Below are 14,869 nucleotides of genomic sequence, written 5' to 3' on the forward strand. Positions count from 1 at the left end.
TTTTAAGATTTATATATCTTAAAATATGTTTTATGTAAGAATAAATAAAAAACTTTATTTTATGGTATGTATTTATTAAACTTTATAGATAAATTTTTATGTTATTCTTATACGATTATTTGGTGAATATAAACTATGTACCATATATATAAATGAATTTTTAAGTTTACAATGACAAAATGACATCAATATATTCAAAAATATTAAGAAAGAATAAAGATAGATTTCACTATGAATAAAAAAGCAAAATATACAATATATTTTAATATTTATATAAAATTTATATATAGTAATTATTAATTTATGATTATACTGAGATCATATATGTAGATAAGTATTTCTAATAATATTATCTTATTATCTTATCCAATTGTGTCATATTTTATAGTTTACAAAAAAAGCTATCGTAGAAATGATATCTATGATGGCTGCCGATTACATAGCATTTATGAATTTACTATAAAACTCCTACTATAACATATATCATATGCTAAGAATGTACATATTTCTTGTAATATAATTGTAAAATTTATGAATTATCATGCTTTTTAATTTATCGAGTACTATTTTATGAAATTTGTACTATATGTATTTTGAATTACAAATAACTGAATAAGTATTTGGGTATCTAAAATCAGAATTAGAACCATATCCAAATTTAAAACAGGTTTAACAGGTTGTAGGTTGTTCAATGTGTTACTATATTCGAACTGAATCCGAAGCAACCAAATCCAAAAGAAAATTTTAAAATATTCAAATCTATACTATTAAAGAAGAACTCCTACTAGGATTCTGCTCTTAATTTTTCAACTTATTTACATTCAAAGCCATTGTCATTTTTTATTATTTTAAATAAATTTTGGCCACAATAAATACAACCAATCAGAATTTTTTTATGATTAATCAAATATTTTAAAGATACTTTAGGATCCACTATATATGGAAAATAACAATATTAACTATATTTTGAAACAAAGTATCTAGAAAGCTACGATTAAATATGATGCATGTGTTTTCCTAAAACTGAATTCCCTATTTTTACTGGTTTCACCAAACGCTTTATTGACAAACCATAACACACACAAAATTTACCCAATGGCTGTTAATGTGTTGGTCGAGTACTCACGTCAGCTATTCCATAATCTCAATTGATACCAGCTTTTGTATGATTAAGGATTGCGTACTAGATTTAATTAGGGATTTTTTTAAAAATAAAATAATTTTTTTAATAACAAATAAATTATGTAAAAGTTACTACATAATTAAGTTTATACTATTAAACTCTTAAAAACTAATTCTATGAGTATAAATATGCAACTTTTTATATTATGTATTTATGTCTAACACATATGAATGTACAAACAACACAATTATAAATAAGATTAAATTTTCTTATATAAAAATAATTATTCTTATAACATAACAAATATTTATAATAAAAATAAAAACAACAAATCCCGCGCTTTAAAAGCGCGGGTCAAAATCTAGTGAAGCTATACTTCATGCCCCTAAAAATTAAAACATTAATAATTCCAAACTCAAATAAACTAGGACCTGACTGGTGTAACCGTAGCGGTTGCGGCTGCGGAAGTTTGCGGATTCAGGTGGTTGCGATTTTAAGCGGTTTTAAGAGATTTGTACGACTGGTACTGCGGTTAGAAATTGGTGCAGTTGCGTGATACTTATAACTGGTTAACCACCAAATACAACAACAGTTAAATAATAAATTAATAATATTTACATTTTATATAATTATAAAAAATATTAAACATCATAATATTATAATAAATATAAAAATTATATTTTTAATTTTTAAAAAATTATAGAAAATATTTTTATTTTCAAAAATTTTAATATAAAGTAAAATATAATAAGTATATTTTAGTATTTCTATTATTTCAATTTAAAATATTTTTTAATTTTTTTTTAGTATTTATATTGTTTTTAAAGAAAAATTTTTTTACCCTCCCGCAACCGCCGACAACATCAAACAATTTAAGAGGTTTTGAGCAGTTCAAAACGGTCTGAGTGATTGTTGCAAAACGCTAACAACCGCTAACAATTGCAAAAAACTGCGTTTGCGGATAGTAGCGGAGTAACCAATCATGTCCTAAACACCCGAACGTCCGTGTTTAGTTAGCGTTTCGTTTTCTCCCTTTTAAAACCTTTCGTTTCTTTATTTGGATTTCGATATCTCTATAAATAAACAATTAGATTTAGTGACGACTCTACTCAACAAATAAAGATCTGCAGGTAAGATTCGAGCCTGTTCCAATTATTTTAAATAGGATAGATAACCTTAATTATAGTAATCAATTAAACAAATCGAATCGTTTCCCACGCATTTAAAATTTCATATACAAATAAACCCTCTGACTTGAGGTGATTGAGATCTCAAAACTAAACCTAAGTATAACCTCCGGTCTGATGGAGCTAATGAAGTTAACATCAAACGTGAAGCAAATACAAGATGATGTATTAAAGGAGATACTTACACTTAATGCTAACACAGAGTATCTCCGAGGCTACCTCCATGGAGCCTATGACAAAGAGTTATTCAAGAAGAACGTACCGGTCGTAAGCTACGATGATGTTAAGCCATATATCGAACGTGTCGCGAATGGAGAACCTTCGAATGTCATTTCTGGAAAACCCATTACTAGATTTCTATTGAGGTATTTATTGTCCAGTTCAAGAAAATATCAAATATGGCGAAGCAAAATGTATATCTTTATACTGGAACTTGCTAGTTATATATATAAACTCAATTGCAATATGGTTGTGACATTGTTTATATGCGTAGCTCTGGAACTTCTGGAGGGAAACAGAAGATATTCCCTGTTAACAACAAGTTCTTTGAGGACATGGCATTTATCTTCGCTTTACGCTCATCCCTTATATCAAAGTAACTTTTTATCCAATATATATATTATGTTTTCTTAATCCAAATGTATCACAATTAGTTTTGAGAAAATGACTAGGATAGCACTAAAAAAGTTTTTGTCACAAATATAGCCTTTAAGAATAAAAATGACCAAAATAACACTTAATGTTTTATCAAAAGAGATAAATATACATTTATATCCCAATGGTAAATTAATTTAGACATTAGAGTTTAGAGTTAAGGGGTGGAGTTTAGGATTTAGGGTTTAGGGTTTAGAGTTTAAGGTTTAGGGTTTAGAATTTAGGGTTTAGAGTTTAGGGTTTAGAGTTTAGGGTTTAGAGGTGGGGTTTAGGGTTTAGAGTTAAGGGGTGGGGTTTAGGGTTTAGGGTTTAGAGTTTAGGGCTTGGGGGTGGGGTTTAGGGTTTAAAGTTAAGGGTTGGGGTTTAGGATTTAGGGTTTAGGGTTTAGGGTTAGGATTTAGGGTTTAGAGTTTAGAGTTTAGGTTTAGAGTTGGAGAGTGGGGTTTTGGGATAAGATTTTAAATTTTGAAAAATAAAAAAAAATTAAATTTTTGAAAAGATAAAATACTATTTTGGTCATTTTTGTTTTTGAAAACTATTTTTGTGATATAAACTTAGAAATGTGCTATTTTGGAGTTTTGACCATTAGTTTTTCTTCTAATACTACGACAAACTATGGTATGAAAAATACATTTTACCGAATCACAAATAAAACTAAAACATAATGTTTAAGTTTCATTTTTCTAATTTAGGATTTTATTTTCCTCCATTAAATAGAGTTTTTGACTTATTTTGCTACGAATTTTGTCGAATGATTGAAAATAAAATTTAATGATTGTATATTTGGAACAAAACTTAAAAAGTAGTATTTTAGAGAATTGTCCTGCATATACATATTTCATTCTTTTTGGATTTTAGATTTCCTCTATCACAAAGGAGTTTTGAGTTATTTTGATACTGAGTTTGTGGTATCATTGAAAAATAATAATTGATGTAGGTATATTTGGAATTTTTGTTTTTAAATGTGGTATTTGTAACTTTGATCACAAGGATCCAACCCTTTGATTCTGGTCTGTAGGCATATCGAAGGTGACGAAAAGGGAAAGGTGGTAATGTTGTTTTTCGCCAGAGAGCAGTCCATAACTCCATGTGGTTTGCCCATTTCTACTTCCGTTACAGGTTATTTATTGAGCGACAGTTTTAAGAACCGGCCTTCAAATTGTTTTACAAGCCCTGACGAAGTGACGTTGTGTCCAGATCTCAAACAGACTATGTACTGCCATCTTCTTTGCGGTCTTCGTCAGAGAGACGAAGTTGTGGCTATGGCTGCTAGCTTTGCTTCTTCTCTGGTTGGAGCAGTCACATTTTTTGAGAGCTACTGGAAAGAAATCTGTAGCAATATCCGGTCTGGCCATGTTAGCGAGTGGATCACCGACCTTAGTTGCAGAGAGGCTGTTACTAACATCCTAGGAGGAGGTAATTCCGAATTAGCAGATAATATTGAAGAAGAATGCAACAAAAAATCTTGGAAAGGTATAATCCCACGTCTTTGGCCTAATGTGAAATTCATCCAAAGCATTGTTACAGGACAAAATTCTCAATACATTCCAATGTTAGAGTTTTACTCCAACAAAGTGCATTTGTTCTCCCCCGCATACGGATCTTCTGAAACAATGTTTGGGGTGAATGTGAATCCCTTATGCAAACCAGAAGATGTATCATATACTTTTATGCCCAACATATCCTACTTTGAGTTCATACTTGCTGACGAAGGAAACAAAGGTGAAATTGTTGATCTTGTGAATGTCGAGATTGGGTCCTACTATGAGCCATTGATCACAAACTATTACGGTGAGTTATATATGTATGATATTCAAATTACATATTTTTCTCAAATTAAAAAATTAATTTTTTTATGCTGGTATTAGGTTTACACAGATATAGAATGGGAGATATTCTACAAGTGTCTGGATTTTACAATAATGCACCTCAATTTAGGTTCGTAGGCAGAAAAAATTTGGTTCTAAGCGTCAACTTGGAAGTCACAACTGAAGAAGACATTTTAAAGGCGTTGAATAATGCAACACTTGTTCTTCAACGTTCAGATTTACTATTGATGGGATTCACATCCTATGCTGATATCTCCACTCTTCCAGGTCACTACATTTTTTATTGGGAACTCAAAGCCAAAAACATCAGTGACACTATTAAACCTGATAACAAAGTATTGGTTGAATGTTGTTGTGTAATGGAGGAATCATTAAGTGCTCTTTATCGGGAGATAAGGAGTAAAGATGGATCTATTGGACCTCTAGAGATCAGGGTTGTGCAGCAAGGAACATTTAATTCTCTGATGGAGTTTTCCATCTCTCAAGGTGCTTCGCCATCTCAGTACAAGACTCCTATGTGCATCAAGTCTTCTGAAGCCTTAGTGGTTCTTGATAATAATGTTCTTGCCCGATTTTTCAGTGATAAGTCCCGTCCTTTCTGATCAGATATGGTCTACTGGGATTATGGTAACCCTTGGAAACAGTTAGATCATATGGCTGAGAATAATGAAGGTACAAAGTTGTTCGGTGAGATTGGGTTTTGTGCAAGTGTGGTTTGTGATTTTAAATCTTTTTTTTATTGACGTCGTGATTTTAAATCTTTACTAGATTTTAACTTGCGCTTAGAAAGCGCAGATTTATTTTTAAAATTAAATAAATTCTTCTTATATAATTTATATATAAGATAATATATAGGTTTGAGTACATTTACCCGAGTGCACTGAACCGTACCAAACTGGAAAAAAAAAATACAAAATTAAGCTGAATTTCATAACTAACCGAGCATATCCTATATTTTTGGAACCGAAAAATAGAAACCGAACTAAAGACCAAATGAGTACTTCAATTTTTAAAATACAAATTATATACCTATTAAACATAACTAAACCATTAAAAAAATTATACTATTAAAAAAACATATGTGGTAATGATCACGTCATGTGTAAACAAGTTTGAATAATATGTCATATATTCATGAAAATTTATTGTTAGAGTAATTAGTTACTAGATTATGGGAGAATAATAAATGAGTTCATTTAAATTATGTAAAGTATTTATATAGTTGGAAAAATATAAGATAAGACCAAATAAATAGTTAAGTCTAGTGAAATGGTTCAACAATCTTGTTTAAGTAGATTTTTTAGGACTCATTCCCTTTTAATAGTATAAACTAGAGTTTGAGCTGCGCGTCCGCGCAGATGTTTATTTTTATTTTTTATAAATAAATTTTTATGTATTAGTTATAATATATATTTTAAAATTTACCCGTTCAAATAATTGTTTAATATGATATTTCTAAACACAATAATTTTATTGTTTATATTGATTAGCTTTATTTTATCCTCTAAACCATCAATTGTATGATCAATATTTTTAGAATATGACCTATATATCCGAACAAATGTATTTTTATCTTTTTTTATGGATCAAAATCTTATGATAATATATAATAAATTTTTTTGTATATACTATTTATGGATTAAAATTTTATGATAATGTATAGTAAAATTGTTGTATATACTATATATTATGTATATATGGAATTAGTAAAATAGTTACTGTATAATGTATGTATTTAATTTTGAAATTTATATATGAAATTAATTATTTCCAAACAAACATATATAAAATAAATAGGAAAAGCCAAAGAATACAAAAACCTAGGTTTATTAATTATTGTTGCCATAAATTTTTATATAATTTAATTTTGGAAATACATTAATTAAAGAAGAAAAGACAAAGAATCATAAAAAGTAAGTTAATTAATAACTTCAGAGACATGTCTTTGTAAATAAGTTGAAAAATAAAGGTGTATTTTATTTTGTACTTCTCTTTTAATAGTATAGATGTATATTTTGGGCAAAAGTCAATTACAGTAAAAACTCTATAAATTTATAATGTTAGGACTATGATAGTTTATTAATTTATAAAGTTATTAATTTACAAAAGTTTTTTTTTACATTTTTATTTTAAAAAATAAGAAAATAGTTTATTTTAACATATATATATTAATTAAATCTTAGAAATTAGAATTTCATATTGTTTTATTATATTATTGGGAAAATTTGGAAAAATAGACTTATATGAGATTTTAATTTGAAAATTACACTACGATTTAAGTTTTTTTTTTTAAATATACACTTCTTTATATATGAATGTACTAAAATATCCAATCTAAATATTCAATACTATTATTAATTTTTTATTATTTAAATTAATTTTTTTAACTAAAATAATTTAAAAAAAATATCTATAATTATAGTATCTTTTTAAATAATTATTTGTTTGAAAAAAGGAGAACACCCAACGTCGTCTCATCTTCTTCTTCTTTTTCATAATATCTTTTCTTCGGCAAATCATGAAGCTTTATTAAATGGTCCTTTAATATAAAGAGCAGATACAAAACAGAAATTTTAACTCTTGGATACATCAACATATAAAAAAATAAATTAGAGAGAAGATTTCTGAATCACTTTCATGGTTTTCATATATTTCACTTTTACCAAACTATCGATTGCTTTCACCAATGTATAAAACACAGTAGTAGAAATCAGAGACTCCAAATAAGAACACTCTAGAAACCTACAAGAAGTTGAGAGTGAAGTTTATTGTACATTTGCAGATCAACATTTTATAGCTGCGCTTGTATTGATACATGTCACCTGAGAATGTTTGACGCTCACTATCATAGCCTCACAGGCTACAAATGTCATTCAACTGAGAAAAAGCAAGAATCATGTGATTTTTTTTTTTTTGAAATGCACACATTCTAATGTCTCATGACAAACATTAGTTTTAGGAAAGTGAGAGAGAATATAACAAAGCTTTTGAAACAGAAGTTAGAAAAAAATAATAATATTATTGTTATTAATAATTTCGAATTTTTTTTTGTAATTAATAAAAATATTAAATCTGGATAAAAATGTTTTTTTCATATTTAACAAAGTGTACTTTTCAAAAAAATAAAAAATAAGGTGTAATTTTCAAATTTTAAACTATTATTAGTGTAATTTTCAAATTATCCCTATATTATTTAGTGTATATTTTTATATTTCGTAGAATTCAAATGTGGTTTTACAAAATATTATCAAAACATATTAAAATTTTAAGAAAAATAGTGATAATTTCATTGTGAATATAAAACCAACAAAATAATGTTTAGTTTGTACTTATCTAAAATGTATATTTAGATAAATTATTAATTTATGGTTTTAAAGAGACCATATATTTACGTAGAGCTTTTTACAAAAATATATATTATCGTATTATTTTATTAGTTGTGTCATATTGAATCGGTTCGACTTGAACCAAAAAATTTATTAATTTATAGTGTTTATTAATTTGTCGAGTATTAATTTATATAATTTCTACGGTATTAAGTTTTGCCCAACACTGGTCCAGTTGACAAAATCATCTAATTTAGGCGACAAAACAGATTTTGATATTTCATAAATTATCCAATTTAACAGAAGTTTGCCCAACCAACCGAAATAAATCAAAACTGACCGATTTATTTGAAACTAAACCAAAATCACACGTATACATAAAGTTCGGTAACAAATTTCAAATCGCAAAGTAACCAAAATCAACCATTGTTCTTAAGGCTTGACAATACCCGAAGAATCGAACTGAACCCGACTCAAAAGAGTTGAACCGAACCCAAACCAAAGTCAATAAAATATCTGAACAGATCTAAAATTTTGGTATCTTAAGGATCAGATTCGGATCCAAACCAGAAACAAAATATTTTGCATACTCAAAAATATTTGAACTACAACTATACATTTGAATATATTAATTATCTTTTCACATCCAAAAAATACTTGGAAATTTCTAAAATACATAAAAATCGCAAAAATATGAAAAATTAAATATATAAATATCTAAAATACTCAAAAACCCCAAAAATACCCTAAATATCTACTAATTGTTCACCCAAATATCCAAAACCAACCATTTTTATGCTAATTTTAGATATTTAGAATATAATATTCAGATTTATATGTTGTAAATTATTTTTATTTTTTATTTAAGGTTATTAAAGTATATTTGCAATTTTAAAATTAGTTTACATAATTTAAACGGGTATCTGAACTCGAACCAAACCTGGAATGATCCGAGCCAAAATTTCTAAATAATCGAATGGGGTTTCCCACTTTAAATCACTAGCCCCGAAAACCTAAAATCTGAATCAATCTGAACCAAACCCAATTGAAAACCCTATTGCCCACCCCTAATTGTTTTGTTCGGTTCACTTGAGTAGATTCAAATCCGAAATAATCGATGCAACTATTTTTGTTGGTTTGACACAACCTTGCTATTTGTGTCAAAGAAAATAAAAGTGAGTTTATCGCACTTTATTGGAGAATACTCAACATGATTTTTTTAGTTCATGTACAAATGTAGGCATGTAAAAATATAAAAAATTAACTATGAGTATCTCAAAATAATGAGAACTCCGTACTAAGTATTTCATTTGAGATATTTTAGCATAACGTTTTCATCATTTTTAAATACACAAACCATTTTTTCATAATATTTCTCTTTTGAATGTATTTTGAGAAGTTGTGTGAGATACCCTCTATGAATATGTTCTTAGATGTCTGCGCATAGTTTGTGGTTTTCTAAAATTAGATTAGAATATGGTAAAACGTTAGACTGACATTGCGTCTAGGCAGAGCCGGTCTTGGAGGGAAGCCAATGAAGCTTGTGCTTCCAGCCACCAAATATTATCATCCTAAACGGCCACATTTAAACAGAAAGTTCTTAGTAGCCCAGCGGTTGGGTGGTTGTTGTAACCTGTTACAGGGTGTGGGTTCGAGGGACTTCAGCCACATTTTTTAAATTGGCTTCTAGCCTTATAATAATTAGGACCGGCTGTGCGTCTAGGTTTACTCTCGTCTATTTAAGCAGTTTTATCTGCTTCTTTGATAGTGTTTCAAACAAAATCTGCTTCTTTGATTTTCAGTTATAAAATTGAGTCCATTGCACAGAAAATAAGGGTCAAACCCAACTTAAAATGGTGTTAAATGACACAGATGACCCTATGCCTCATGTATTTAATAAAATAATAATTATGTATATATATACACGATAAAGATTAAAAAATTGTTCACAAACATTTATTTATTCTCTCACTACTACTATAAGTCTATAACTATCTTTTTTTTTTTTTTTATAATCCAGGTTCCTCACTTACGTGGATCATTCCCTGGGTCCGGTTAGGCAGCGGTCCACTTCACCCGGGAGGGCTTAAACCTGGGTTGGGGACAAGGTCCAACACCCAGTACCGCATTTGATGACAGGATGGGCAGTTCTCCTCCGTCTGGCGTCGAACCGGGAGCATGACAATTGGCCCCCAAAGTCTTTACCAAACGAACTACCAAGGCCCACAATTGGCGTCTATAACTATCTTCTTCATCTTAACAAAACTGAAAAATATGTTTAATCACATTCATTCACCGTCATAAACCAAAAAAATATTTTCCGTTATCTTTCCTGAAGCTCGTCATTTTTTTTGTTCCTCTGCATCTGAAGATTTTCAGGTCGAGTCAAACGTAACAAAACGAATGTGAAAAACAAATTTAGTCAAATGAAACTTTTGAACAATAATTAGAAAAAATCTAGAAATTTTTTTTAATAGGATCATATATGTATATATATAAATATGTCATAAAACAGATGAAGTTAATAATCAAAGCATACGAAAAAACAATTTGATGAAAAAAAAAAAATAAACAATTGAAGAACTGGATGAGAAAATCACTTTCCATGGTTTTAGTAATCGTAAATCAATAGCTGAAGAAGAAAGGGAAAGTGTATGAGCACTAAGTAACTCTATTATCTTTGTTAGGGTAGAGAATAAATTAGTATCTAGTTCATATGTAAGTTAGCATGGTTATATTTTCACTTATATGGATCATTTTTAAATTAGAATTGTTTTGTTATAATTTACCTGGATAATTTACATCTTAGCTGGTATTTAATTTATATTTACTGGCTATTTGATCAATTGATGGTTGTTATTTTGTATCATTTTGGATAAACAAAAAATTAACTGTCTAGTAAAAAAAATATTATTAGATTTACGTTTTCGGCTAAACATAGAATTAAATCTTTAACAAATCGCAATATATACGATTAAAATGGTTGTTTAGCCGGATATAACTTTACAAGTATGACTATTTTTAATATTAGCTTTCATTCCCAAACAACATACAATTCCTATTTCTCACGGCGACGCCACTGACATTGTGATTCTTCACCAAATCCGACGTCTCCCCCGAAAATGTGGTTTACACCTCCTACCTACTCACCTCCGTCTACCTATGATTCCCTTTCACTGCTCCTTACTCTCTGTGGCAAAACTCAACCGTTGACTACAACCTTAGTCTTATAATTCGAACACGTTTCTTGTTGTTCTCTCTTCTCTTCCCATGTACTCGGTGTAAGAGCTATAGCTATTAGAGGAAGACTTCTCCGTCAGTGTAGTTAACATCTCCTTTTAGATCTAACATGAACGAGAGAACAAAATTAAGAAACGAAAGAAGAGTTTTAAAGAAAGAGAAAAAAACCCAGAAGAATTAAGTAAAAATGACTTTTCCAAAAAAATTAAGCAATCTTTTCAAAAAAAGGAGAGAAAAAAAATCACTGTTCATTTAAATGATGTAGAGATATATTGAAATAAATGAACACATCATCTTGTTTCATGGTAATGGAGATAAGAGAGACATTGGTTTTACACCACAAAAATAAGAAAGAGAGCGTTGAATCAAGTAAAAGATTAAATATTTTAAAAAATATCTTGAAGTTACGTGAAAAATGGTTTATAGCATAGAATTTTTGTTTCAGAAGATTAAGGGTAGAATGGCTATTAAGAAAAAAACAGCACAATAGTGTGTTTTTTTCCATTTCTGCAAATATAGGGAATGCAATTTCTCTAAAATTAATGTGTCCTTTTTTTGCATAAATGATACGGTTTACATTAAGTTTTTTTTAACTGAGCATTACATTACGCTTTTTCTGCTATGTTGTACCACATTGTCTCTAGATTTTCCAATGCACCAAACATTCCAAACAAAAATTACATTTTTATTATTTTTCAGAAGTCTAGAAATTAAAGATCTTTTTGTACTAGATTTTGTTAAATCCGTTAAACTTTAAAATAATTTTGTATCGTGCAGAAACTAAATTCTATAACTATTTTGCAAATTTATGGCTACAATAAACTACACAGTTTGGATAAGCATCTACATAAATCATGTTTGATCTTCCAGAGGTATACTGAGTCTAGCAGCTTTCCTTTCCATCCCATGGCAACCATTTCCAACCAAGTTGCTATCAGTACCCAGGACCTCGGAGTCCAGTAGTACTACTTCCTTGGGGAGGGGAGGTCGGCTGTTCGACTCGCGTGAAGGGGGAGGCGTGTCCAGGACCCGTAAAAAGGTACAGACAAAGGCTGGCGCCGGGCCTATGTGGTGGGCCACAAGACCAACACCTGGTTAAACAAAAAAAAAACAAAAAAAAAAGTTGCTATCAGTTCAAGTTTAATTTATAGGGGATTTTGAAACTTCATATAAAAATTAAGATGCCCTTATTATCCTGATTAAATTTACATAAGTATTTGCTTCTATATTTGTGCGCGCATATATATATAAAGAATCTCATTTCGTGGATATAGTCTTTGAATATTGTATTGCTATAATGTATGTACTTTAAGAAATAAAATATTTAAAATGGTCAACTTGTACATATTTACTTCATTTGGTTTAAAAGATAAGAATTAACGGATTTTTACCATACTTGGAATTAGGTAGGGAGTGTACGTATATTTGAAGTGGACATGTTTTGAAGTGTAGATAAATAGACGTTTAAATCAAGTTTAGAGAAACACACGCACACACAGACACAAAAGAATCAACTTGAGTTTTCTGAAGTTGTGTCGTTAAAAGAGCTAAAACTTTTGCTTTAACAAATGAAATTTCTTATTTGTCTTTTGGCTCTATCGTTTTTGAATTTGACGGCCAGTTCATCACGTGTCTCTCATCATGGTTTAGAACACAACCAACCAAAAGATTTCAACATTGATATAGTAAAGACAGAGGTGGTTGGTCAGATCTGACTTCAAAACCATCCAAGCAGCCATCGACTCCGTTCCCTCTGGTAACAATAACTGGATTAAGATTCAGCTTCGAAACGGAATCTACTTGTATGCCCTCATCTTCACTCTTTCTTCTTTTATCACATATAGTTAAATTATGAGATGCATTACACAAGAAAAAAAAAGAATCAAGCAATTATTTTCTTTCTTTATTCTAGTTGAGTTTACCAGTGTACGTGTGTTGATGCAGCGAAAAGATAGTGATTCCGCTGGAGAAACAAAAGATAATACTGCAGGGAAACAACCCATCAGAAGTGATAATTCAATATAATGATGCAGGACAAGCCCATTCGTGTGGTCCGATGCTCGTTAACGCCGAGTACTTCGTTGCAATCAATGTTACATTCAAGGTCAGGGTTTAAATAATATAGTTGCTATCAAAATCCAGGTTTTAGGATACTGATTAGTTCAAGCTGTGTTAATTATTTTCGTTCATAAGCTATCTTTAGATTTGTATGTCTAAAAAGCCCGTGAATAACTTTTGCAGCAGTGATTTTTCTTTTTTCCATATTGACGGATGGTGTACTTTTAAGCTCGTTTCTGTTGTGAAACAATAGATTTAGAGCTGAATATTTCTATATTTTATTAATCATAAATTGTTCCCTTTATATAAGGGGATTACAAGATAGATAAAAGGAAAGATTACAAAATCATAAACATAAAAAGAAAAGGGAAATCCTAATCATATAAGGAAAAGAAAATCAGGTTTCCTTTTCTACTAAACCGTCTCTCTCTCCTCATGTGCGGCCGCCGCCTCTCTCTCTAGGGTTTGGGACTCTAATGGATCGGACCAGTTATGGACATCCATCAATTGATGTATAACACTCCTCCTTGGATGCCATAAGCATACATGGATTGTAATACGCTTAATGTTGCCTCATTAAAACTTTATCAGGAAAACCCAGTGGGACAAAACCATGATGAAGGAAAAAGAGTACAACACGTACTACTCCCCCTGATGTGAACCTCAGTGGAGGTCTTTCAGCCTACGCATCCCAATCTGATGCGTGAGCTTCCTGAACGTGCAGGTAGGAAGTGCTTTGGTGAATAGGTCTGCTGAATTGTCACTTGATCGTACTTGGACGGCCTGGACCTCACCGGCTTTCTGAAGCTCGTGAGTGAAGAAGAACTTAGGCAATATGTGCTTCGTCCTATCACCTTTTATGTAACCGTCCTTGAGCTGAGTAATGCACGCAGCATTGTCCTCATACATCACGGTTGGCTCTTTGTCCTCAGCCATCCCGCAATCAGCTCGGACGTGTTGGGTCATCGACCTCAACCAAACACACTCGCGGCTGGCCTCATGAATGGCCAAGATTTCCAAGTGATTAGATGATGTGGCCGCGATGGTTTGTTTCATGGAACGCGATGAAATGGCCGTACCTCCATGTGTAAAGACATATCCTGTCTGTGATCGTGCTTGATGTGGATCTGATAGATAACCAGCATCAGCAAAGCCAACTAAACCATCTTTGTTATGGTTAGTATAATATAGACCCAAGTCTTTCGTTCCTTGCAAGTAACGAAGAACATGTTTTATCCCGTTCCAGTGCCTTTGGGTCGGACAGGAACTAAACCTAGATAGTAGGTTCACGGCAAAGCTTATATCAGGCTGTGTGTGAGTTGCCAAGTACATTAAAGCTCCTATGGCACTGAGATATGGCATTTCAGGACCTAGGACATCCTCATCGTCCATCTTGGGACGGAAGGGATCAGTGTCCAGGCCGAGGGATCTCACGACCATGGGACTGGTCAG

The 14,869-nt window shown here is 30.8% G+C and overlaps 2 protein-coding genes across 4 annotated transcripts in view; one reads left to right on the top strand and one right to left on the bottom strand.

Moving 5' to 3' along the window:
- Window positions 1-2,338: 2,338 nt before the first annotated feature.
- On the top strand, window positions 2,339-5,537 carry LOC106316122 (4-substituted benzoates-glutamate ligase GH3.12-like). 3 transcript variants are annotated; one of them, XM_013753991.1, is made up of 4 exons: window positions 2,339-2,675; window positions 2,804-2,905; window positions 3,983-4,755; window positions 4,833-5,537. In XM_013753991.1, the coding sequence occupies exons 1-4, from the start codon at window positions 2,428-2,430 to the stop codon at window positions 5,393-5,395; spliced, it is 1,686 nt and encodes a 561-aa protein (XP_013609445.1). In that variant the 5' UTR covers window positions 2,339-2,427; the 3' UTR covers window positions 5,396-5,537. The 3 variants fall into 3 exon arrangements, with proteins under 3 accessions (XP_013609445.1, XP_013609446.1, XP_013609447.1); XM_013753992.1 differs by having other exon boundaries at window positions 5,061-5,537; XM_013753993.1 differs by lacking the exon at window positions 4,833-5,537 and having other exon boundaries at window positions 3,983-4,380; window positions 4,481-4,604.
- Window positions 5,538-14,305: 8,768 nt separating this feature from the next.
- LOC106314430 overlaps window positions 14,306-14,869 on the bottom strand; it is a gene marked incomplete at its 3' end in the record, with an annotated part of 2,253 nt that continues 1,689 nt past the window's right edge. The window contains exon 3 of the mRNA XM_013752299.1: window positions 14,306-14,861. Coding sequence (XP_013607753.1) covers window positions 14,306-14,861 — 556 coding nt within the window. The remainder of the gene's footprint in view (window positions 14,862-14,869) is intronic.

Source organism: Brassica oleracea, chromosome C9 (assembly GCF_000695525.1).
Source record: "Brassica oleracea var. oleracea cultivar TO1000 chromosome C9, BOL, whole genome shotgun sequence".
Lineage (NCBI taxonomy): Eukaryota > Viridiplantae > Streptophyta > Magnoliopsida > Brassicales > Brassicaceae > Brassica > Brassica oleracea.